This window comes from Pantherophis guttatus, chromosome 2 (genome assembly GCF_059756535.1).
Source record: "Pantherophis guttatus breed Tessera chromosome 2, ASM5975653v1, whole genome shotgun sequence".
Lineage (NCBI taxonomy): Eukaryota > Metazoa > Chordata > Lepidosauria > Squamata > Colubridae > Pantherophis > Pantherophis guttatus.
Window position 1 is genome coordinate 162625179 of NC_142064.1, and position 26965 is coordinate 162652143.

A 26965-nucleotide genomic window follows, 5' to 3' on the forward strand; every position below is an offset into this window, starting at 1 on the left:
CTTCCCGCACTTCCCCCCGAAGAAGGGAGTGGGTCACCCTAAACAGAGCGGCTGGGCAATTCTCTGCAGATGCGATAAGAGCGGAAAAATAGTTAGATTTTGCCGCTTTTATCGCCATTAGGTAGGTCTTGATATATGCCCTCACCAGTGTTCGGTCAGAATCGGATTGACTAGTCCTCCAAATGCTCTCTAGGTGTCTTTTCCGACGCTTCATCTCTCTCAGCTCCTCGGAGAACCAAGGTACTAATTGAGATCGGCATTGGGTCAGAGGCCACAAAGGCATGACGCGGTCCAAGGCCCCGGTGGCTGCACTATCCCAGGCGGCCACCAGGTCTTCAGTCGAGTCGTGTGCCAGAGTCTCAGGAAATGGCCCAAGCTCCATCAGGAACCTTTTGGGATCCATCAGGCGCCTGGGACGGAACCATCTAGTCAGTTCCGTCTCCCTGCGGCAGGGGGAAGCGATTGGAAAGTCCAAATGAAGGAGTGAATGATCTGTCCATGACAAGGGTTTAATGTCTAGGTCCCCTCTACCAAGATCATTCAACCACTGACCAGAGACGAAAATCAAGTCCAGGGTGTGTCCCCCCATGTGAGTGGGGCCTTGAACTAACTGGGTCAGGTCCATGGCTGCCATGGAAGCCATGAACTCCCTAGCCACCTCTGACGTCTCGCCGGCAGATGGTAGGTTGAAGTCCCCCATGACAATAAGTCTGAGGGTGTCAACCGCCACCCCGGCAATAACGTCGAGTAGCTCGGGCAGGGTCGCCGCCATGTGGCAGGGAGCCAGGTATGCAGCCAGCAAACCCATCTGCACCCTACGACTCCACTTCACAAACAGGGACTCACACCCGGCTATCTGAGGAACAGTGTTCTCCCTCAGACAAAGACTTTCCCTAATAATCACCGCCCCTCCCCCCCTCCCCTGAGCCCTCGGCTGATGAAATGCACGGAAACCTGGTGGACACATTTCTACGAGGGGGAACCCCCTACCTAGCCCAACCAGGTCTCCGTAATTCCTGCCAGGTCCGTACCCCCCCCCAAAATAAGATCACAAAAGAGGGGGGCTTTATTAACTACCGACCTGGCATTACACATCATCAGCCGAGGGCCCCGGGCCTGAGACTCTGTGCAACCTAGGGCCCGAGTCGTGCATTGGGGGCCGGAGTGCGCAATCGCTTGAATACAGCGCATGCGCACCCCCGGGACATGATATGGCCCCCTGCGCCTGTCATATCTGCCCCTCCCACTTATTGTTTCAATTTCACTGCCCTTCCTGTAAGCCCCTGGCTCTCCATTCCGACTACCATATTCATCCCCTCCTCTGCGCCCATCCAACACCCCCCCCTGTGCAGTGGCTATATGGACCCCCCCAGGTCCATCTCTACAACCCTCTCCCCCCCTCCTGGGTCCCCTTAAAAACTTCCCTACTACCCTTATTAAAACCCCCTAGTTTTCACATGCCATCTCTCTGGGTCCCAAAGCCCGTCATTGAGATAGACCCTCGATAGTGAGGAGGGCCACATCTGCGAGAGGGGGGAATCTCGCAGCGCAAGAAGATCCAGTGTGGTATACATCTGCAAGTGCAATGATAGAGGCAAAGAGCATAATCAGGGGTCCATATAATAGTTCCAAAGAAAGATGTAACATGCAGCCATTGTTCAGTGAGGCTCCACTGGTATCTCCACTGTCCTCTCACGATAGTAGGAAGGGTCCTGGCGATTGCATTCAAACAGGAGCGACATCCAACCCGCCCTCTCACGGTGGGGGGCCCTGAAACGGCCATAGATCGAAAAAATGCTCCTCCCGATGGCACGATCGTGGTGTAGCAAAAGACCCCCTCAGCAGTTGCTTCACTGGCTGTCCATGGTCGGAGAGAGAAGTCTTATCAATCCGTCAGTCATTCAATCCGGGGGCAAAAATGGAATAATCCTTGGCGTAATCCTATACTCAATGATCATATCCGAGTAATAGTCCCGATAAAGAGGGGAGAAGGAGGGAAGGAGAAAGGAAGGGAGGAGGAGGGAAACCCCTTCAGTTGAGGGCAGATAATAAGCCCATTTCTCGGCATAAATAGTACTGTGGGGGGGGGGGGAGGTTGATATCATTCCAACGAGGAAAAACCCTGTCGCCCCCCCCCCTCCTCCTCCTCAGTTCTTCTGGGATAACATACAGTTTCCAGTCCCCAGCCTCCATTAAATTCCATAGGAGACCTCCAGGTCTTCTGTAGCCATCAGAGGTCTTCCCTGAAGGGGTCTCTCATCTCTAGTCCAGAAACAGGTCGTTTGTACTCCTCTCGGTTTCGCCCTGGCAATCCTTTTATATGCCAGTGATAGCGTTTGGCAACAGCGACCAGCACTTCAATGGGGTGTGCCGCAGCCCTGTTTTAATATCAGGGCCCACTTCGCCATCCCCGCTAATGCCATCACCGCCATCTCCGGCTCCAAGTATTGCTGAGGGGCTTACCGAGTGGAGCAGATGGATTTCAAACAGGCCGCCTTCCACTCACTGCTAACGCCGCCACCGACAAACCACCATTCCACCACTCTACTGCCTCAGCCGCGTCGCAGCGGTGCGGCTACAGCCCTCCGTAGACCGACTCCAGGTACTCCCAGGGGCGAGGAAGATCTCAAAATGCTTGCCCCAAGCTCATCCGACCAAGCCAGGGGTCGCGGGTAACCCCGCGCCCCTGTGGTACCCCCTAGAGCCCTAAAACCATCTCCATCAGATCGCAGCACTTTGCGGCGCGGTCGCCATCTTGCGCATGCTTCTTCAATTTTTTGGATTAGTAGAAAGGAAAAATTATTTCTTGCCCTTCTGCCATTTTCAACAAATGCATGGACTCAGAAGCTAGTCCATTCAGAAGCCTTAAATTTATTACAACAGGAATCTGATACTCAGCTTCTTACCCAGCAGTCTGGTTTCATTTTATAAGACCCGTTTGATATTTTTACACAAGGGCTCTATGTGTTTGTTCTCAATTAACTGCTAAATTAGTAAAAGTGGGGTAGCAGCATCATAATCTGAACAGTTTTGCTTGTTTGAGAGCTGCAAAGGCTGATGATATTCAATTGTTGCCCATTTTATTTCATGGGACAATGCAGGAGGGAATTTCCAGGCATAATCGTGATGCATTACAAGAAATTGAATTAGCTCCAGTCCAACGAAAGATTGAAGCACGATCAGCAGAGGACTCTTTCACGGGCTTTGTGCGCACCTTATATTTTGCTGACACCTTCCTAAGAGACAGTAAGTAAGAAATACTTCACTTTTGAGGACTTGCTGTGTGTCCCTTTGCTCAGAGAACAAATAATGGTTAGTAGAGAAGCATTTATAATTTCCTGGTCATCATTGGCTAGAATCTAACTCTCCACCAATGCCTGCAAAACACACATGAATGCATGGATCACTTGATTCTTTATAACTGGTCACTACAATTGGCTGGAAAGGTTATATATACCGCTTTACTGTGCTTTACAGCCTTCTCTAAGAGGTTTACAGAGTCAGCATATTGCCCCCAACAATTTGGGTCCTCATTCTACTGACCTCAGAAGGATAGAACAGCGGTCACCAACTGGTGGTCCGTGGGCACTGGTGGTCCACAGAAAAATTATTTGCATTTTTTATATTGCACTAAATCAGGGGTCCTCAAACTACAGCTCCTGGGACAGATATGTGACCACCCAGTCACATGACCACCTAGCCATGCCCACCCAGCCGGTCATTAGGCAGATCATATTAGTGGTCCGTGGGATTTAAAATTATGAATTTAGTGGTCCCTGAAGTCCAAAAGGTTGGTGACCCCTGGGATAGACGGCTGAGTCAACCTTGAGCCAGTGAGAAGCGAACTGCTGGCAACCGGCAGTCAGCAGAAATAGTCTGCAGTACTGCATTCTAACCACTGCGCTCACTATGGCTCAGTGTGAGAGTTATGCATCTTGAATAAATGGCGACCATTGATCAATGGATCAGTGATCACCATTTATTCAAGATGCATAATTTCTAGAGTAGGGGTGTCAAACTCGCGGCCTGCGGGCCAGATGTGTCACGCACTGGCCATGCCTACCCCCATTTTAGCAAAGGGGGGAAAAGTCATGTGATGACGTGTTGACGAAGTTTGAAACCCCTGTTCTAGAGTAATTTTTTAGAACTTGAATAACAAATCACACTAAGAAAAGGAATATTGGCTTTAATGAGGAAGGCATTTGTGACAATCCAATTTTTAATTTAGGGAAAAAATGGCATGCTTGTATAAACTTTTACAAGCCACATGCAGTGTAAAAAACGGGCTACATGATGGCTTTCCCCATCGTATACAGAAGAAAATACTACCTCTTCGATTTTGTTGGACAACAAATGTTAAAAAAAGGAAATACATTGCTGGATTAGGCACATTTTTATCTGGTTCATTAGGGCTGTTTGGATATACAGATTCTGGTCCAGACTCATAATTGTTTCCATTTTTTCAGTCTCTTCACATTGTCTCAAATGCTAGGAATATAAATATTTTTAAAGAAAGCATTTAGTCCACATTATTCATTATGTCTTTGAGCTGGAATGGACTGGGCTGAGTCAGAGAAGTTCTGTACTTATACAGAAAACATTGATGCTTACATTGGAGATCTGAGCCCAGTGTGAACAAAACAAAACAAAACAAAAACCATTGTTTTTCATCACTTGTTACGCATGAGAATTCCACTCATGACTTTTCCCCTTTTCAGGTTCTCGGCACAGCCCTTCTTTGTGGGCAGGTACTAATGGGGGCACAGTGTATGCCTTCTGCTTGCGCATTCCTCCAGCAGAGAGAAGAATGGATGAGCCTGTGAGAGCAGAGCAGGGTGAGTGAGACACATTGATGAACTGCATTTAGGGTTGAGGATGTGATGATCTTATCCACTCTATCAGAAGGAGCTGACTCATGATTTTTTCATGATAAATGGTCTTGAGGGTGATGAGTTCATAGTGTAACAGAAAATCAGAAAACTACTTGGGTGAGTATATTACCGGCCCTTGGTGAATGGATGTGCAGTCTCTGATGTATTTATACATGCTGTAGTGTTCTGAGCTGCAGAGACCCATGGAGATGGCTGTGTGGTTTATATAAACAACATTCACACAATGTGCAAAAGATACAATCAACAAGTTAAAAAAGGAACAAAAAGGCCAAAACACATCTCCATCAGCAACCAACACCCACATGAGCATAGAGTAGCAACCAAGATTAACATCAAACCAACAGTCAAGAAGGAATCAAGGAAGTGCCAAACAAGCTAACATTAAACAGCCCAACCAAAAACCCACCAAGATCACTCCCACCAACACTGACGGGGCAAGCCACTAGAACCATGATGGCAAACCTATGGTACCCATGCCAGAGGTGGCACACAGTGCCCTCTCTGTGGGCACGCGAGCCATTGGCCCAGTTCAGCTCTGTTGCACATGCACGCACACCTCCCACTGGCCAGCTGGTCTTTGGATCTCTACCGCACATGCGCAGGGGGCTAGGCGTTTTCTGGGGGCCGCATGCACATGTGCATGTGTGGGGCGCACGCATCAGGTGGGTTTCACTTACCTTTGCTACCGGTATGCTCGCATGCTTGTTTCACTCGCGCGTGTGCCGCTTCTGTGCATGCGCAGATCGTATTTGATGATGTCCAGGCAGGTGGGTGGAGCAACTCACCACTGGTGCGCATCTGTATGTGGCAGGGCGCATGTGGGGAACCACATGCTCATGCGTGGGGGCCACACGCACATTGCATTTTGGGGGTTCAGGCATGCACGCACGCACATGCGTGCACTTTGGGCACTCGGTTCGGAAAAGGTTAGCCATCGCTGCACTAGAATATCAACTGAGAGCAAATTCCACTCAGATAGCACTGATGATGTTATCTAGTTTGGGTAATGAAACATCTGAAAAAAAATCGAGCTCAGAGAGCAACAAGGATCCCTCATTAACCCCTAATATTACCACATCAATTATCAAACTTCTTTTCAACCATAGTTATATTTGACCTGTTGTGAGCCAAGATTCCCACAATATTTTAACCTATTCATTTTCAACTACTTTTTCCAGCTCTATATTCTCACCAATTTTTCATTACTGATACATGATATTTTTACAGGTGTTCAATGAGTCATTTTGACATAACATTTTGGTGTTAATGTCTTTGTAATCAGTTTGTGCAATCTTAATTGCACAAGATGAGTATATAATCTACTCCTTTATGATGATGATTATTTTCAGATAAAATTATCCAATTATTTGAACATTATTTGCTATTTGTTAGTGCTAAACAATTGTTCAAGCTTTAAAATTTTGCCCATTTATCAGTTTTTAATTCTTGCATTTTTATTACATTTATCTTATCTTTCTAATATGGAGCTTAGAGCAACATAATTTGTCTGCTCCTCTTCTTTATTTTTGCAATTGCCTATGAGGGAAGTATGATTGTGAGAAAGTAACTAGACAAGGAAATTAGAAATTTGAACCCAGATCTCTCCATTCATAGTCTAAAGCCACATTGGCTCTTCTTGAATTTCATCTGAGTCATGATGAAATCATTAAGGCGCTAACAATGCATGCAAAACAAGGGAGCTGTGTTCTATCAGGAAATTAATCAAGTTAGCTAAAGAATAAATTTTTTACTTATATAACACCTGGCATCTACAGTTCTAATAAGCCATGAGCTAAACCAATTATAAAAAGCTGTCTGTCTGTCTGTCTGTCTGTCTGTCTGTCTGTCTGTCTATCATAAAAAAAAAATCAAAAGAAACACAAACCAAAAAAACACATCCCAAAGCAAAGCAGCTGCTTCTTCACTGATGTCTTGGACTGAGACCTGGCCTTATTGCTGTGTGCATTTTCTCTTCTCGTTTTTTTAGCCAAAGAGATCCAGCTAATGCATAGAGCTCCAGTTATTGGCATTATTATTCTGGATGGCCAAAGCACTCCTCTTCCTGAACCACTTGAAGTAGCACACGACCTCTCCAAAAGTCCCAACATGCAAGGTTGTCATCAGCTTCTTGTAGTGTCTGAAGAACAACTTAAGGTAACAGGGTTGTCTGTATGTAAGGTTCTGTACACTGTGTGAATGCATGATGCTCTTTGGAATGCAGTGTTCAAAGAACGTCTAGAAATACAGTGTTACTCCCTTGCCTTTTCCTTGCTTTCAAGAGGCATTCAGTGACATGTATCATTGCTTTAAAAAAAAAAAAAAACAACCAGGCTCTTTTACTAGTGAAGGAGGGAAATGCTGCACTTTTCTTATTACAGGTTGTCTGGCAGAGGCTTTGATATAGTTCTTCCACTAAGGAAGGAAATGATAGAATTTGTTCATGTTGGCAGGTTTTCACTTTACCCAAAGTCATCTCCAAACTGAAGTTGAAACTTACAGCTCTGGAAGGCTCCCGGGTGCGAAAAGTGGCCGTTGCCAACTTTGTCAGCTCTAAGACAGAGCATAGTGAGAATGACTTGGCTGTCCTGACAAATCAGGGAGACATCCAGATTATCTCTCTGCCTTCGCTTAAAATCCAAGCGCGTTATCCCTGTATTCGCAAGGAGGATGTGAGTGGCATTGCTTCCTGCGTGTTCACCCGATATGGACAAGGTAATATGAGGATCATCCACGAGTTACCACACGTTGGTGTGCTAGGCCTTTGGAACCTTTGAACTGATGCCTCAAGTTGAGAGCATAGAGATGTTTTGTCTTTGTGCTTACAATATTAGGAAGGCTAAGGAAGAAGACCGGGTTGGGGAAATGGGGAAGAATCATCTCCTTTTGCACTGAAACCCAAATTTTGCTTAAACTGGTCTATTAATAAAGTGATCTCTACTTTAATATTTGCACAAAAGTGCCTTTATGAGGTAACAGCCCAAGGAATCAATATACATATCCTAGTTGCGATTTTTCATCCTTAGGATTTTTTTTTTTTACATATCCATCCAAAAAACGGTTAGATACTTTATTTGGAACTTCAGTAATAAAATAAATCTAATTAGTTCAGATGTGACACTGGACGTTGACCATATAGTCTGCTCTATATGTTTGTTCAGAACTTAAGTCTGCTTTGCTCAGGTGCACTTATTTCCAAATAAGGGGATATTTACAGCTTCCATGTATGTTTGTAACCTTAATCTGTTTAGAAGGGAGAATGTGCATATGTAGGACTTTAGGAAACAAGACCCCCTTGCATTATATCTATCCCTGCTCAACTGGCCGTTTCTCCATCATTCCCTTCAGGGTTCTATCTCATCTCCCCATCGGAATTTGAAAGATTTTCCCTTTCGCCAAAGTGGCTGGTGGAACCTCGATGTCTTGTCAAAGCATTGGAAAACAGAGAAAACAGCTACGGGCACAGCACATCTGGCACAGAAAGGACTTCAAAGAAACCGAAGTATGTCTGTCAGAGTTTCTGTCTGTCAAGTCAAGTATCCATTTTGTAACACTTACAAAGTGTAACTTATTTGACAGTATGGCTGATATTTTAATATTCTTGTTTTGTTGTTGAAGAACCCAAATCCCTAGGGAGCCTGGCCAGTGTTGAACAACACCATGATAACATTGCCTATGCATTCATATTACTATAATTTTTGGAATGTATATTTCACAGAACTATGGGAAGACCTATGTCCAAAAGAGATCCATGTCTGATGTGGAAAAGATTTGAATAGAATAGAATGGAATGGAATGGAATAGAATAGAATTTTTTATTGGCCAAGTGTGATTGGACACACAAGGAATTTGTTTTGGTGCACATGCTCTCAATGTACATAAAAGAAAAAAATTTTAGATGCTGTTTTATACTCCGTATATGAGCATAATATGTCAATGCGTCTGGTTGTCCCCTGATGTCCAATCAACTGATTTGTAGGGTTTACCCAGTGCAAGTAATCCTTGAGTTATGACAGCAATCAAACTCACGTCGTCGTCACATGATATATTTGGACTTTTTCCGGGGTTGGGCGTGGCCAGCACGTGACGTATCCGGCCCGTGGGCTGTGAATTTGACGCCCCTGTTCTAGGTGTTCTCTTTCTAAATGTTGCAAGTTGTGACTTAAATAAAACATGGCTTACTGTAATGTTAGGACTAAAGAATAGTGCTTGATATATCAAGTTCTGAGCCAGAACTATTGAACAGTTGGTCTCATTGGCTTTTTTCTTTTTTTGCAGCAGCATTAGGGAATCAAGACAAACCTCTGGTGAAGCAGGTGGTGATGGTAAGTATTTAGAACTCAGTTGCTTTTGTGCCTATCATAGAAAATGATGGTATCTTGGAACAATTTCCTCCCTTGCATTGTATCCCATAGTCATAAGAATAGAATAGAATTCTTTATTGGCCAAATTGAGGACCCAGTTTGTGGGGGCAATAAACTAACTTTGTAAAAATATACAAAAGTATGAAGGCTATTGCTTAACACATTGTACGCCGCCCTGAGTCTCCGGAGAAGGGCAGCATATAAATCAAATTTTTTAAAAAAGTGTGATTGGACACACAAGGTATTTGTCTTCGGTGCATAAGCTCTCAGTCTACATAAGCTCTCAGCTCAACCAATCTCATCATATATATGTTGTGCACTGACAATAAAGATTTGAATTTGAATAGCTATAAGTGATAAATCATGATCATAGTCAACATAAAAATACATTCATCATAAATCATAAGATACAACACTTAGTCATAGTCATTGGATACTAAATAAACAGTGAACATAAATCATACTAGGAAACTGAATAAAACAATATAAATCGTAAAGCGCAACAAAGTTATAGTTATATGTAGAAAAGGAGATAGGTAATAGGAAGATGAGAAGAATAATAGTAATACAGCTTTAGTAAATAGTTTGACAGTGTTGTGGAAATTAGTTGTTTAGCAGAGTGATGGTATGGGGGGGGGACTGTCCTTGTGTCATTTTGAGGGTAGAAGTTGAAACAATTTATGTCCAGGATGTGAGGGGTCTGTAGATATTTTCACAGCCCTCCTTTTGACTCGTGCAGTATACAGGTCCTCAATGGAAGGCAGGTTTGGTAGCAATTGTTTTTTCTGCAGTTCTAATTATCTGTTGAAGTCTGGGTACTACACTTGCAGAAAAAATAACCAAAACATTTATAAAACATTTTAGAAAACTTCATCCCCCTCCCCCCCCCCAAGAAAAAGCTGAAACAGCAAGGAAGAAAACAATTTATTACAAAATATCAGAAAAGTCCTCCATCTGCATGCACAGACACATACTCCTACCACCACACATACCCCTACATACCCATGCCTTCTTAACTAAGAGTTAATTTTTGGTTATTTAAATAAACTCTACAACTATCTGGTGAATTCTGGGAATTGAAGTTGCCAGATTTGAGAAAGACTGCTCTAGGGGCATTTAAATAAATCCAAAGACCTAGTCTCTCCTCAGCATTCTTTTCAGGTAGCATCTCTTGGCCTGGAAGTAAATGGAGCAGTAATGTTTTACTCCTTGCCATCTCTATGACCAATTCATCAAGTAGGTTGGTAGCAGAGAATCTTATAATTCCCACTTCAGGTTCAAGCAGTTGGTTTACCTTATTTTTATTACAACTAAATGCTGTTTTGTTTAACTCATGTTGAACCATTAAAGCATAACAACTAGTAATACTACTAATACTAATAGCAGTTAATTAATAGGTGCTATGTCCATGTCTCTGCATGGTCTGAATCACCTTCTTCAAATCTGGATCATTGCAGTCATTTTACTGTAGATTTTAATTTCAAAATGGGGTTTTGGTATGCAGAAGTAAGTCATGGCCTTTGTTGTTCAGAGGATTTAAGGACCTGTCAGCCATTTTAATAACTTTTTAAAAAATTCTCTTTCTGTGTTGACAATACAATCACTCTCAAAAGTCTATTTTTGTCTCTAGACTGTGATAATTAGTTGCTTTAATATTAATATGATATTTTTTTCCAGAAAGAATGACTGGTAGGCTGATGGAACACGCCCTCCTCAATGATGAAAGTAAGAAAAAGGGTTGTGAAATGGACTTTTCGTGGAAATTATCCTGAATGTTTTTACTAACGCAGTTTCAACTACTTGTTTTTCCACCCAAAGGCATATAACTTCAATAGATTTCTTTTTTGAGTTGTATGTTTTGGCTGTTTAATAGATCAGACTTAATATATCTGAGATGACTAATAGGCATTATTTAGCATAGCTGGCCATTTGTGTATGGTATGTACTCTTTAATACTTGCATCACATAGTTTCCAGCTGTCGTTCATAATTCAATTGCTATGCATAAAAACCAAACCACATTTACTTTGTGTCTGTTCTGGGCACAATGGTCAGTTACTACATCTGTGAAATGGATAATGTTAACCTACCTAACAAAACAGTTTGAAAGAAGTTTCAGTGTACAAAGTGTTCTGCAGTTCCAAAATGTTACATTCACTTATTGTTTCTATATTTCTTCCAGGCTATGATGATATAGGCATCTATATTTCTCATGACTTATTTTTTTCCTCCTTTCAGATGTTCTGAAGGAAATCCAGAGTACTCTGGAAGATGGGAGAGGGTGAGTATGATACACGCATATTTGTGATGTCTGTTAAGGAATTAATTTGGTAGGTCAATAATGTTTTTTGGTATTTTTGGAGATAAAACATTCTGAAGGAAGAGGGATGTTACCATTTGGATTCTAATTACACAGCTTTCAGCCAATTTGGATGAGATGCATGTATTTTTTGTTTTAGGAAGAGCTTTTAAATGGTTAAAAAGACATTAAGACTTATAAACTAGGTCATGGGTGTCAAACTGGCAGCCCGTGGGCCAGTGGTGGGTTTCAAAAATTTTTACTACCAGTTCTGTGGGTGTGGCTTGCTGGGCATGGCATGGCTGGTGTGGCTTGGTGGGCGTGGCAGGAGAAGGATACTGTAAAATCTCCATTCCCGTCCCTCTCCAGGGGAAGGTTACTGCAAAATCCCCATTTCTTCCCAATCAGCTGGGACTCAGGAGGCAGAGAATAGATAGGGGCGGGGGCGGTCAGAGGTGGTATTTACCGGTTCTCTGAACTACTCAAAATTTCCAATACCAGTTCTCCAGAACTGGTCAGAACCTGCTGAAACCCACCTCTGCCGTAGGCTGGATGCATCATGCGCAGGTCATGCCCACCCCAGCTCCGCAAAGGGGAAAAAGTCACGAAATATCATGTGACGGCAACGTGACACTGTCAGGGCATTTATTAATCCCATGTTTGGCTCTGGGACTAATTACCCTGGTTTAGAGAAGATGGATCGTGGCTTATTCCAAGTTGCAATATTTTGATAAAGAAAACGCGAAGAAAGGTTTCTAATAAAACTCATTTATTTGTTATAAAGAAAATAAAACACCTCACTAACTAAGAAAAAGTTAATTGTTACATTTTGGCAAGCGAGATCTCCTGCCGGTCCAGCCGGACCTTGCTGGCAGGAGAACAAAGGAAAAGAGTGTGTGAAGGAATGTGGGTGGATGGACATGCGTAGTAGCTTCTGATAACAATTCTTGGCAAGGTACGGAAAGTCTGATAGTCCAGAAATAATTAGCTCAGCTGGTAAATAAAATAACGCAGTGACATTCCCCTTCTTTGCCAGTTGAGCGAATATCAGTACATCATCAAATAAGGCACATCTTCTTACGCAGATACTCGTGTTGAGCTGCTGGAAGTGGTTTGTTGAGCATATCAGCAATTTGATCATGTGTAGATACATATTGCATTTTGACAAAACCTTTTTTCACTAAATGTTTTATGTTTTGATAACGGATGTCAATGTGTCTGGACCTAGAACCTGTAAAATGAGATTCAGAAATATAAACCACCGATTCATTGTCTTCCATCACGGTGATCGGTCGGATCGGGTGTGTCCAGATATCTGTGACTAAAGCATCAAACCAAGTTAGAGAATTACATGCATCTGAAACACAAGCATATTCAGCTTCAGTAGATGAACAAGAAACAAAATTCTGTTTACGTACTTGCCAATAAACAGGACATCCATTTAAGAACATCATATAACCTGAAGTACTTTTACGTGATTTCTTATCACTTGCCCAATCAGAATCTGCATAACAACATAATTCTGCATAATCAGTATGTGTTGGTTCTAACAATAATTTCAAATGTTTAGTGTATTTTAGGTATCTCAGTAATTTCTTAATGCATGTCCAATGAAACTGTTTTGCCTTACCTACGTGTCGAGACAAGAGATTAACACTAAGTGCAATGTCGGGTCTGGTCCAACTACTAATGTATAATAGTGACCCAATGACTGAACGATAAAGTGTTTGATCCTCGAACTCAGGACTTTCTTCTTGTGTCAAGTTGTGAAAATCTGTTTGCATGGGTGTCTTTGTTGTGTTAGCATCTTTCATGTTGCAATGATGCAAAACTTGTTCAATTTTATCTTCTTGTGAAAGACTAAACCCCTTCTGTGTTTTTTCAATCTGAACACCTAAATAAGTGCTAATATGACCTAATGATTTCAATGTGAAGTATCTCTGCAAAGCTTTGGCAAAAATTTCACTCATTTGCTTATTTGGACCAATATAAACAATATCATCAACATAAACAAGAACTATCTCATATGCATTGTTAGATCTTTTTGTGAACACGCACTCATCAGTTTCGGACTTAATAAAGCCCATTGAATTTAGTTTGTCAGTAAGACATAAATACCACATTAAACCAGATTGTTTCAGACCATAGAGACTTTTGTTTAGGAACCAGGTATCCCCTTCTTGCTGTCGGAATCCTGGAGGACTTCTCACGTAGATCTCTTCGTCTAGGTCTGCATGTAGATAAGCCGTGTCAACATCAAACTGGAAAACTTCTAAACCAAGGATAGTTGCAGTTGCTAAAGCAATTTTTACACTCTCAGTTCTGACTGTCGGTGAGTAGGTATTTGTGTAGTCCTCAGGATAACGTTGAGCGAAACCCTGAGCTACAAGTCTGGCCTTGTACAGTGACTCACCATTTGGTTTCTTTTTGATTCTGTAGACCCATCGAGTGCCAATGACCTTTTTGTTTGCTGGAGGTTTTGCAGGTGTAAATACTTTAAGTTTCTTTAGACTGTCCATTTCAACCTGCATTGCTTCATACCATTTGTCTTGCTCTGAATCAGGGAGCTGCTTGATTTGCGTGAAATTATCAGGTGGAAGTGTGACATTGCAAATCAAAGGCAAGGGTGCTTTTGTCAGTTGCCAAGAATATCGTTGTGGAGGGATTCCTTTTGTGACCCTCTTGGAACGTCTCGGAACAACTGTCCAGTCTTCTTCTGCTTCGTCCTCGTCCTCACTTTCGTCGCTAGCGTCAGCATCCGCGGCTTGCGAAGACGGAACATTGGGTTGAGAAGAATCAGTGGAACCTTGATCATCAATCTGTGTGGCATCAGCAATATTATCTCTGGGAAAGTAAACTCCAGGATCATTGGAATGAATCCTGGACCAGTCAATATCTTCTTCAAAATTAGCAGATTGGGAAATCACAATTACATGTTTAGAGTCAATAAATTTGCTCCATTTTGAGTTATCATCAATACCCATAAATCTCAGTCTCTTTGCTGCTGGACTTCCTTTTCTTCTTTGAGCTAAGGGAATGTTCACCATAGCATATGAACCAAAAATATGGATGTTTTTAAGATCGGGCTTGTAGCCATACAACATGAAGAAAGGAGTCTGATTTGTTACACTGCTCCAAGTACGGTTGACAATGTAATTTGCGTACTTGATAGCTTCACCCCAGTATATCTTACCAAGGTTGGCGTCTTCTAGGAGACAATGCATCATGGTTTGTAGGACCTCTCCGTTGTGAGCCGATGTGTCAGGGGCCGAAGTCTGATGAATAATTCCATTCTTACGCATCCAGTCCTGGAAACGCTGAGACATGAATTCGGCACCACGATCACTCTGGATTCTGGCGATGCGAACTTGATGTTGGGTAGAAACAAGGGCTGCAAAGTCTTTAAAGATCTGAAAGGTCTCTGATTTTTCTTTCATAGGATATACATATCCATATCTGGAGTAATTATCAACAATTGTTAGAAAATATTTTCTACCACCAAATGATGGCGGGAATGGACCAACTATGTCAATGTGAACCAAATCAAAGATGCGTGTTGACAGGCGTGTAGCGTGTTTGGGAATGGCTGCTGCTTTGGATTTGGCTTTCTTGCATACAGCACAATCCAAAAACACCTTACACCCCTTTAGATCCAAACCTTTTGCGAACTCCGGCATCTTCCTTAGAACACGGAAACTGGCATGCCCCAATCTTCTATGCCATTTGTGGATACACCTGGAATGCAAAGGTTTACCAGTTAGTGAATTCTCAACATTAACAGTTTTATGCGGAACCTCAGGCTTGCTCTGAGCATCCTGTTTACCAATTCTATTTTTGTTGGCTTTAGGAGCCTTAGGGGTAGCAACAGGATCTCTCTCTGGAGCATCTCTCTCTGGGCCTGTGCGTTCCCTTTTTGGAGTTTGCATACTTGCGTGTGTTTGGGTTTTAGGCTTTGGCTTTAAGTAATAAACACCACCAATTAATATGGTTTCAGCAACAATATCTCCATCTTTAACTATGTAACTTGCTTTTTCAAGGTGGTGAACTTGGAACTTTAACATTCTAGACAAGTGACACTGACTAAGCAAATTACTGGTTGCTGTTGGTATGTAATAAACATCAGGAATGAATGCATCGAGCTCTTCAACATAAACAGTTCCTTTTCCTTTGACCTGACAAGGATGATTTGAAAAAGAATAAAGTTCACGTAGCTCTGGTTCAGGCTCGTGCATTTCTGTGAAAAGTTCCTTTCTGTAGGTAACATGCAATGCTGCACCACTGTCCAAAGTCCACAGGAGTCGTCTGTCGTACTCTGGTTGAGGTTGTGGATCATTGGTTAAAGCCAACGTGGCGAGTGGAGTTTGTGGATCACGCCGGGGACCACGACGACCTTGTCTTCCACCTCTGCCTCTGCCTCTGGAATCTGTTCCTCTGGGCTGGTACGTGACGGGAGCTGGAACTCGTTGGGGACAATCCCGGGTGGCATGTCCCACACGATCGCAGGCGTAGCATCTTGGCATCCTTGGAGCGTAGGTCCTTCCTCGGAAGGGGCGTCTAGCTGGAGCTCTTGATGCGGGTGGTCCTCTCAAGTGTGGCGTGGCCAACATGAATGCCTCTTCTTCAATTAAAAGCCTACAGACATTGTCCACTGTGCGTTGAGCAATTGGGACATGGTTAATTTTTGTAACAGCATCTTTCCATTCATAATTCAAAGAGTTAATAATGATGCTGATCATTTGAATATCTTCAATGTTATGGCCTCTTTCTCTCAATTCTGTTCTCAGACCTTTCAGTTTGGTCAAATGTCCTCCAATTTGTTCACCAGGTTTCAATCTCGAACCGTGGAGTTCAGACATGAGTAAACATGAAGATTCAATTGAGATAGGCCTGTAGCAATTTTCCAATTCAGCCCAAATTTGTCGGGCTGTTGTATTTGGTGGAAAAGTGACCTGCAGTTCAGTATCCATGGACATCAATAATGTTGTGCGAGCCCTTATCTCTAAATCTCTTATTGCATAAGTCCAAGGTTGAGCAGGAGGATTGAAGACCATACAGTGAGAGCCTTCTCTAAGAAGCAATAGTGTAATCTCACTGACCCAGGCTTTGTAATTATGTCCTGACATTTTTAGTTTTGACTCACCAGTTAGTGGAGAGACAGAAAATGCCTGGTGAGGAGCTTGCACTTGGTATGCTGGCTGTGCTGGCAGAAATGCCTGTGGTATTTGCTGTGCCTGTTGTGGACCTAAAAATGGCCTTGGTTGTGCCATTGGAGGTGGGCCAGGAGGTGGCCCTATTTGCACTTGTGGCTGGGGCACATATGCAGGCATTTGTAGCTGCTGTGGCTGATGCACTGGAATCTGCTGTATTCCAGTTGCCATTTGTGCTTGAGCTGCAATATTGGCATGACCTGCTGGAGATGCAGTAATTTTCCTTTGCTGCATAAAGTGTGCCTGTGTTCCATCTAAAAGGAGACCAACACCACCAGGGAGTGTTTGAGTTTGGGCCTGTGGAAACACTTGTGGCATTTCAGCTTCTTGTAGTAAATTACTTTTGCCAGCAGATGGTGCTGCACCTTTAGCTTCGGGCAGCTTTGCACTTACAAAGAATGTTTGCATGGCAGGTTTATATGTAACTTGATCAGGGAGACTTTCATGTGACGTATGCAGTTCCCTCTGTCTTAATTGGCCTGACACAGGATCCACCAGGGGGAGTGTCTTTGGCTCCGAGGAAGAAGACAATATGGCGCTTTTTGAAAAATTTAAGTCACGGGATTCTTCCTTATCTTGCTCAAGCATAGATATAGCCATTTTTGCCTGGGATAGCTGCTGTTCATAGAGTTTTATACGGTCACGATAGGCTTTCATAGCCAGCTCATCCAGGGTGAGCTTAGAGCTTCGAGGAGAATAATGAATTGTTTCTCTCTCTGCGTGGGAGTAATTTTGCTCAGCAGTTTGCTTTGGCCTTGCATCGAGCGTTACAAATTCAGAAGGTTCTGGGAAGACAGGTTGAGAGCTGGCATAATTAGAAGGGGGAGTTACTGACCTCAGTCGTAATGCTTCTCCTTCAAAAACAGCTTCTGTCTTATCTCCCTCCATATCTGTTCCCACGGCTTCTTGTTCCAGGCGTGTGGCTGTAGTAAGGGGCTGTAAATCTGGAAACCTCCTGTCTGCCACCTCTTCGCTGGAAAAATCAATCAAATCATTTACGAAGAGTGGTCTTGGTTTCACTTTGCCTTTTTTCTTCTGTTTCGGCATCTTAGCAAAAATAATTAGCGTACCTCAGTAGCTAAAAACTAATTGCCTATGCGCTTTTATCAGAAATAACAAAACAAGGAAAAAAGCCATAAATCAAACCGTCCTCGTGCTATCAGATGTCAGGGCATTTATTAATCCCATGTTTGGCTCTGGGACTAATTACCCTGGTTTAGAGAAGATGGATCGTGGCTTATTCCAAGTTGCAATATTTTGATAAAGAAAACGCGAAGAAAGGTTTCTAATAAAACTCATTTATTTGTTATAAAGAAAATAAAACACCTCACTAACTAAGAAAAAGTTAATTGTTACATTTTGGCAAGCGAGATCTCCTGCCGGTCCAGCCGGACCTTGCTGGCAGGAGAACAAAGGAAAAGAGTGTGTGAAGGAATGTGGGTGGATGGACATGCGTAGTAGCTTCTGATAACAATTCTTGGCAAGGTACGGAAAGTCTGATAGTCCAGAAATAATTAGCTCAGCTGGTAAATAAAATAACGCAGTGACAGACACCACGAGTTTGACACCCGTGAACTAGGTCTTCCTTTTGATAGTTAGAGTATGTAACTGAGTTGTTTCCTTTTTGAAGAGAGTGTCTTTCCTAAATAGTAAATAAATTTACTTAGAAATAGAAAGCTGCATGTGTGTATGATATATGCATAATATGTGTGTATCCAATGAGAACAAAATGGAAAGTTGATTGTATGAATTTGGTTTTTAATTTAATTTAATTTTCCAATTCATTCAGTTTGTAACATTGGAGAGATAATTCTTCTTAGAAAGACAGCTGCTTTTTGTCCCAAAGGTGCCTTTCCAAAAGGCAACTTTCTTGGTTTTTCTCTCTGAAAACTTTTGCTTCTTTAATCAGCCATGACCTGGATGATTGAGAGTCTCCATAGACACAGCTGCTTTTTTCTGACTCAAAAAACCCATGAAATATTGTTGCAATGTATTACTTGCATATGTTTGCTTGGAAAAAAACTGCCACTATATACTGTATATGAAAATGATACAGCATAAACTGGCTATCTCATAATCTCCTGTTTTTCATTTTGTGTTGTTTTTGGTTTTATTTCTTTTTTTGGTAGGAGTTACTATAATAGAAGTTCAGGAAGAATCCAAGTAGGGCATACGTTAAGTAATGGAGGAGGTAAGTTGACTTTATATTTTTACTTGTAGTTGGTATTGAAACATAATAAACTATGGCTTGTTACAAAAATATATTGCTTCCTACTCTTCATTTGGGGCTGCTGAGCAGTCTTATAAAATTTTTCCCCTTTAACTTGAATAGGAAACAACTGGTTTCTCTGAACGTGAGAATGTTAGCAAACAAAAATTGTATTTTTCCCAATAATTTTATTATGGTTGATTTTGAACAAATGAAACGAACAAATCCAATACAAATACGTATATATAAAAAAAGAAAGTGTGAAAAATAAGGAAAAAAATCCCCCCCAAAAGTAAGAAATAGTAAGAAAATAGTGAGAAAAAGAAACTTTCCTCTTCATCCATAGCAAGCATATTCAACATTAGCAATTTATGACTGTCTCTTAAAATTACAACCAGATGCATCTTCATTCTGTACTTCATTCCATTGTCTGTAAACTCATCTCTAAATTGCAGGATCCAATCTGGGTCATCTCTAAATCTTCAGCTCTCCTTATTGATCAATAAAGGTCCAGTAAAAATTAACAAAAATAACTAACAACATAAGTAGAAGCCCCCTCTTTCCATTTAGTCTATATCCTCTTCTTAACAAAAATTAAAAAAGAATAAAATTGAAAGCTGTTAAACATTACCAGAAATTTACATATCCAAAAATGATAACATAAATATTACAAATGAATCCATTGCAGCACTGAACATTTCCAAACCAGATAACTATGAAATACCACCAAAGATAGCAAATCATTATTTATCTACAGTCAAATAAACCAATTTTGTAGGGGTTTTTTTTCCTTCTTTCTCCCAGCCATCCTTAAGTCTCAGAGATAAAATTCTAACTCCAGTTTTCTTATAGTCTCTTTGCTTCATCTGTTGAAGTTCTTATCTTTATTCAAGCCCATATACAATTTCTATGAATTTAATTCCAATAAATCTCTCACATTTCAATTTAAAAGAATAGTCCACGTTGCTCTTAGGGTACATTGTTTGAATGATCATACTTGTAAATCCAGCATTTCCATCTCATTTTTGTAATTTTTAAGTTTTAATTTCCACCTTGAAGTCCAGTCTGTTGTCTTCAAAGGGGTTTGTTCATTTTCGGTAGCAACATTTAGTTCCAGTAAAGAGTTAAAAAGCTCAAGGACTTCTTCATATGCTCACACATCAAATGTTTCCTATCATGTGCTTTAGTAATAGACCTTCAAAGTCTTGCTTTGCAGAGAAACAAAACAGACTTTTCCTACAGGAAAGGATCTTTCTCATTAGTTTCAAAGTGTTTCTTTAAACCAGTTTCATGAAGCATTAGCATTTAAACTCTAAAAACAACTCTAAAGCCACTTCTTTGCTGTATATTGCAAAGTTATCAAAATAAATATCTTACAAAGCTAAAGAGGTGTAGTTTCCTTTAAAAAAAAAAAAACTCAGCCAGCAACTTATAGGCTTGCAGTTCTGAAGGTTTTTCAATCTTAAAGAGGCAGTTCAAAAAATTAAACTCCAGAGTGATTAAAAAGAATGAGGTTTGGTCATATCTTGAATCCATGAAAGGCTGCATTTTGAGTTCAGAACAGGATGGAACCTACAATTCACAGTTAATTGCATATGGCAAATTCTGTCATCTGCACCCAAAAATCAGCTGTTGAGGTGTACATATTTATTAGTAAACTTTATATGCTGTTCTTCCCAATAAGGAACATATGTGCATCTCCAGAGCTCTCTTTATTCCAGAGAGAATTTCAGCAGTCTGGTCCTCATATCCAGTTGCCTTTTCAGCCATAGTGCCCCTGCAATCTGCACCGAGTGGAGAAAAATATGGGCACCAAGTTGCCTTGCTTCAGTGAAAGCCTGGATTGTGTCCTGATATCTTTTTGTAAAAAATGTTTATTAAATTTTCATAATATAAATACAAATTAAAATAGACAGTAGGAAAAAGGGGGAAAGAGAGAAGTGTAGGATAGAGAGAAAAAGAATAAAAATGTGTTAACTTCCAACTTTTCTCAGAGCAGTAGAATAAAAATGATAAGATACAACCTCGCTTTTTTCTTTGACATATTTAATATACTAGGCATTTCTATAACAGACTTGTCTAATCAGCAAATCCCAAAGTCAAAATTTCATTTTTTTTCCTGTCTTCAGTCTAGAAGTGGTTTCCAAGTAGAAATAAAACAATGTATTTTTCAATTAAAGCATTTGATTCCACCATCTCTGCTACCTCCATCAGTTTCTCCATCCATTCTTTCATTGTGAAGATTAATCTTTCCCTTTTTAAGCATAAAGAATTCTTGCTGCAGTCAGGGGTGTCAAATTCACGTCATCAGGGCAGCATCACATGACATATCGCGACTTCCCGCCCCCCCTTCGCTAAACCAGGCATGGGCATGGCCAGTGTGACGCATCCAGTCTGTGGGCCGCGAGTTTGACAGCCCTAATATACAGCAACAAAGTCACAGATTTTTTAAAAAGTTCCTTGGCCAGTTACTGGGTACTGAGATCTTGATGGAAACCTTAATCTTGTTTTATCCAGAAGAAAAGGCTGTTCTTAAAGCCTATTTTGCTCTTCAAAGGCAGCCTTGTCATGACAATTCTTGACATTATGGTTGTCAACAAGACCGTTCAGTATTTTTTTTTCCAGACTCTTATTTTTTTTCAAATGAATGGAGGATTTATTCCTCATTTTCTTCCTACATTCTTTTTCTCTCTTTAAGACAGACTACTTGGAACCTAGCCAGAATTTACTACAAAACCCAACATACTAACAGAGCCTTTTGGCCCTCTTTTTTCCTTCTGGGAAAAATAGTTTAGCTCCTTTCTCCAAAAGGCCTAGCAACAGTGGAACACTTCTAGCAGGAGCTGCTAGAGAGATGGGGTTGGCATTTCTTGGACTATTTTCTTACTATGTCAGGCCAGTTAGAAGCTGCTGGATGAATCAAACACCATTGTGTAAATAGAAAGATAAGTTAAATGGTGTCACTGATACAGAATTTGAACTGGGGGAAATACCAGCAAGTAGTACATAGATTATGTCTGTCACGGATCTTTAAAATCTAGATATTAAATACACAAGCCTGGCCCAAGCTAGTTAGATGTGCTGAGACCACAATATCCAGTTATTCACTTTTGTGGTCAGTACCTGCACTGGCTCAAATAAATTCAATGTTTCATTAGTCAACTGACGGTATAAACTAGCTAGAAATCATGGAACTTCTAAATCCATCATATCTGGTTATTGCACTAAGTTGGCAAAGACTGTTGTAAATTGAATAATGATATGTTAAGTCTTCAAGTTATGTAGAGTAACTGCTTTTTTCTTTCCAACAGAATGATTGTGCCTTGGCGTGTCATTTGTGAGGTTTGGGCATTTAAAAGGAGTGCCATAACACTACTGTCGTAGGTACACCATCGTCGGGGCTGAGACGCATCCCCTGGCCAGGGCTTTGGATGAAATTGAAGGGCTGCATCCTTTTCCTCATTGTGCCTCATCTGAAGCTCGTACCTATCTTGAGTTATCCGCCTTGTGAAGAGACTGGAACCACTCTAGCCTCTTCCTTTTTATGCCTCTGGATCTGTGTTTTGCAATTCTTCAAGTGTTTGCACAATTTATTTCCTTTTTAAATATATATATATATTTGTACTGGGATGGGTTTTAAATTATAAAAATTACTGTTTTGGAAGCAGACTTTTAAGAATAAGTACTGTTTCCATTAAGATTATTATTTTTTGTACATTTTTAAAATCATAATGGGTGTTTAACAGAGGCATATTTTAGAAGTGTGCTTTTTAAAAAAATGATTGAAATAATATATGTCACTTTAAATCCCTGTGGCTGCTCCAATGAAGTTTTTGTTGTATTACAGTACTGTTAAATTGTTTGGCAGACTGGGTAGATTATTTTTGTAGCTGTTCAGATGTGAACAAACTAATCAAATTTAACTTGATTTGTATGTGAACACTACATTAATTTTTCTTGAAATAAAACAGTACCTTTACTTATTTTTTTCTTGCGACCAACACATTTTGTGATACTATCTTAATTTTACAGTCTCTGAAATGTTTAGAATATCTATAAATTCCAAATGCTTGGGTTTTTTCTTCTTCATGTTTTGCTTTTAACTTTAGACTTAAAATAATCTAAACCGTTCCTTCACAAGTAGTTTTGCAAAATCCTTTTTAATATATGCAATTTCTCCACATACTGTATATTTCAAAGTACATGTTTCCCACTTTGAAGAGCCTTGACTTTGAAGAGATGCTGTAGGCCAAATTATAACAAGTTTTTATTACACTAATTAATGCATTTTTCTATGTAATTGTGAGCCCTGTTACAATCCACTGAAAGTAAATCTAATCCCACCAAATTCCACATTACTATCCTGACTGGATCTTCATCAGTTAACTTTATTTCCAAGTTCTATGCAAAGGATTATATAATATAGTGCTTCTCTAGGACAGTAATGGTGAACCTAGGACAAGTTGGTCAAAGGCAACATGCCACAATGCTTTGGATCATGCTAGCGTTCACCAACACCCAATAGCTATTTTTGAATGCCCACCCCATTCTCCTGTGATTTTTGAAGGTTGCAAAGTTCCCTTAAGAAGGCAATGCTCTTATGGAGCCTTGACCCTCCAAAAATTGTTTGGGAAAGGGGTATGTTTTTGTGTAGTTTTCTGAGGCTGCAGAGGCCATGAAAGTTCATTTTCTGAAGCCAGTGTGTGAGCAATCTCAGGTAGGCCACAGGGACTTGTGAACAAAAAGTACATTGCCTGAAATTAAGCAGCACATGGTAGATCCTGGGGATCACACACAATTGTATTTTTTTAAAATAAATGAACATGTAAAGAATTGTTTCTCTTTTGTTTTGGGACAGCAATGTGACATGCCAACAGAGTCAAGTTAGGTATTTCTGAAATGTTGACATGCGAAGCCCAAAACTTTTGCCACCACTGCTCTAGAGAAAATGGTATAGTATGTTGAACAATGACCCAAATTATTCTTGCCAAGACTAAGAGACATAAACTACGTTCTGAGATACAGGACAAGGTGATTCCCATCTCCTGTGATCCAATGAACTTTAATGAACACCTCATCAAATCATTAACAACTGGTCTTGCTCAAGACTTTGTTATAACCTATTTCAATGAAATATAGTTGTATTCTTCCTATGACATCTTACCAAGCTTGTCTACTTTAAAAGGCTGCTGTCAGCCTTGCAAGTCTAATTGTGCTTTTCCTCCCCTCTCATTTATATCCCAGTGAATTAGAGTGGAATTTGCCTCTTTCCAATACTATCTAGTTTCCCAGAATCCCTAGGAACTATTTCAGGCCTCTTTATATGGTGGTTCTTGCATAGGGAGTAGGGATTGCAACTACTAAAAAAAAAATGACAGTACAGTAATACCAAAGCTGAATGATGTAAGCTAATGAAAAGCAACTTAAAAGAAAGGGGAATTTGAAACCATAGACAAATGTTTTCATTTCTTCTTATATCCATTGTGAAAAATATGTGCCACTGCTCCTCTCTCCAGAAAATGTTTCCCAGATGAAACAAAGTGAAAGGCTAAAAATCTCAGGGGTACAGCCTCTGATTTTACCTACTCTCCCAGATTTAATTCCTGGGCTTCAGACTACAGCCTGAACACATGAGATAGTACAGAATTAGGCAGGTATAAGGGGCATTTACATGTTCTTATTTTAGAATACAAGATCCTTTTTCTGGCCAATAAAGTGACATCAAACTTGAAAAAAGTATTGCAAAAAAAAAAATTGCACACACACAATAGGAAAATACGTGATTGTGTCACATTTTATGTACACAAAGTAGTGACATCCTACATTTCTACAATATCCCTCACACTCTGAAATAATTCCTGTTTGTGAGCATGTAAAAATGGACCATCCAATTTCATTGCTGATGGAGCCACACTGCGGACAGAAGTGTTTTTCAAAGTATCTTGTTTTGGCAGGTGGAAAGGGGAGAAAATAATATCCTATTTCTAAAGTTACTAAGAATTAGTGAAAAACAAGTTCAATTACATCCTTCAAAAAAATTATTTCAAAAATACAAAAGTAACATCTTACACTAAGCACTGTAAAATATCTAATATATATTCATTTATGGTTATTATTTGGAAGATTTGTTAAAAGCTTTGGTCTTAGGCACATCTAGAATAAAATGGCAGGCAACTTAGCCGCAAATCTCTTAGAGACAGCCATGAGTGTATCGTTTCTTTGGTGGCAGGTGGATATTTTGAGAGTTCATGGATTCTAGGTTTGCCACCATAAGATCAGGTAAAGGAGAACTTCTCTTCAAGCTCAGTTGCTGATGTTGCTTGGCAATTCTTCCTTCAGCCTCTTGAGAGGTAGAAACGTCTGTGTTCCTGACAAGCAAAAAGCCATCGGTTCCTGACTGGATTGGACTGTTCTTCCTATCACAACTTTGTTTTAATTTAGGATTAAATCTGCGATAAAAAGATTCTACTTCAGGGAGGTCAGCAAGATTGGTCATTGACATGGTATCTACCAGGTGATTGTATGCCAATGGGACTGGATTTCTTGCATGCTCCTGCAAAGGGGGTGAAGCCTCTTTCTTCCATACTTCCACATGCATCTTTCGGTGAGGTGGCAGCAATCTGGGCCTCTTCCGTGCTGGAGACTCCATCAGTAAATCAGAAACACAAATCTGTAGGAGTTCCTCTTCAACACTTGTCATGGATCCACTTGGCACCTTCTTGTCTGTAGCATCATGGTTGCTATTCCAAGATGACATAGCATCTTGCTGTGGGCAGTGTTCACCTACACATACATCCCCAGGAGTTGGATGCATTTGCTCTGGAGGAAAAGGCATTACTTTCACAAAATAAACGGCGTTTTCATTATGTTGCAATGAGGCCCTTGTTTGTAAATCTGACAGGGCCTTGTTCCTTATTCGCATTTCCTGGACAGAAATATCAACTGCCGACCGAGATGCTAGTGTTTGAGAATACAATATGGGACATGGCTGGAGTTTCAGCTTTTCATTCCATGCTTGAAGAAACTTCTCCCTGCAAGATTTTGGCTTTTCTGTGTCATTGGGATGCACGGCCATCTTATCTTTTGTGACTGCTGCCTCCATGAGAGTTTCTGAGATGTAAAGATTGAGATAGAAGTGAAAGTCAGTGAAAAGAGCTTTCTAATATGTAATTTGCTAAAGGGTGGTACTTCTAGTATTTTCCCTCACCTCCAGGTCTCTAATTGATGTAGGAATAGCTGTAGTGTTGCCAGGCAACACACATTCTAGATCTCACAGGCCTGGAGTAAGCTTCGTGGCCTAAGCCATGGAAGCTGTAGCAGTTGGGACAAAGATCCAAACTTTCCAGGGTCATAAGCATTCTGACATCAGAATAAACTGAAATTATCAGTTAATTTAGGTCAGGATGCCCTTTTTACATGGAATCTATTCCTAACCAAAGCTGCAGCTGGGAAACCTTGAATATATTGTGTGTGTTTACAGCAGTGTTTTTCAACCTTGACTGCTTGAAGATGTGTGGGCTTTAATTCCTAGAATTCCCCAGCCAGCATGCTCACTGGGGAATTCTTGGAACCAAAGTCCACAACATCTTCAAGCTGCCAAGGTTGAAAAATACTTATTTATATTGCAATTATGCACCCAGAAATCAGAATTGTTTTCCTTTCTGATTATATGCTGTCATAGTCCTCCTGTGGCTGCTCACAGAGAAGAGAGCCCTGAAACTTGCAGAAGCCACTCCCGATCTGCTGCTCTCTTGACATACGACTTCAATCAAACACTGTGCTGGCAGAGAATTATAGGAAATCCAAAACAGGAGGCTACCAGACTGGAGGAAATGGTATATCACTTGCCTGATCCCACTGCATCAAGCAGAATGGGAGGTCATAATACCATAATATCCTCAGATTCTACTGGCTTTTGGACTTGATGTAAATGAGTAAGGAGGCAAAGTACAGATCTTTTGGAGAGACTCTGCTTACCAAGCCTTTTCAAATATAAGA

The 26965-nt window shown here is 40.8% G+C and overlaps 2 protein-coding genes across 7 annotated transcripts in view; one reads left to right on the forward strand and one right to left on the reverse strand.

The window, feature by feature from the left end:
• The window catches only part of LLGL2 (LLGL scribble cell polarity complex component 2), an 80326-nt gene extending 57376 nt beyond the window's left edge, over positions 1–22950 (forward strand). For 4 of the 6 annotated variants that reach the window (XM_087887183.1, XM_060691036.2, XM_060691035.2 and 1 more), the window contains exons 17-26: positions 3102–3246; positions 4719–4835; positions 6880–7046; positions 7343–7604; positions 8238–8391; positions 9168–9214; positions 10931–10978; positions 11491–11533; positions 18888–18949; positions 22279–22950. In XM_087887183.1, the coding sequence (XP_087743309.1) occupies positions 3102–3246; positions 4719–4835; positions 6880–7046; positions 7343–7604; positions 8238–8391; positions 9168–9214; positions 10931–10978; positions 11491–11533; positions 18888–18949; positions 22279–22283 (1050 nt within the window). In that variant the 3' untranslated portion in view covers positions 22284–22950. The remainder of the gene's footprint in view (positions 1–3101; positions 3247–4718; positions 4836–6879; positions 7047–7342; positions 7605–8237; positions 8392–9167; positions 9215–10930; positions 10979–11490; positions 11534–18887; positions 18950–22278) is intronic. The other 2 variants (XM_087887184.1, XM_060691038.2) reach the window with 1 other exon arrangement.
• A 161-nt stretch (positions 22951–23111) lies between these two features.
• LOC117660508 (uncharacterized) lies at positions 23112–26217 on the reverse strand. Its single transcript, XM_087887185.1, has one exon. It carries the CDS (start codon positions 26067–26069, stop codon positions 25158–25160), a length of 912 nt encoding a protein of 303 aa, XP_087743311.1. The 5' UTR covers positions 26070–26217; the 3' UTR covers positions 23112–25157.
• Positions 26218–26965: the final 748 nt, after the last annotated feature.

What these genes read in the sequence shown, in the direction of transcription:
- LOC117660508 (XM_087887185.1), bottom strand. Translation starts at nt 26,069, where the DNA reads ATGGAGGCAGCAGTCACAAAAGATAAGATGGCCGTGCATCCCAATGAC.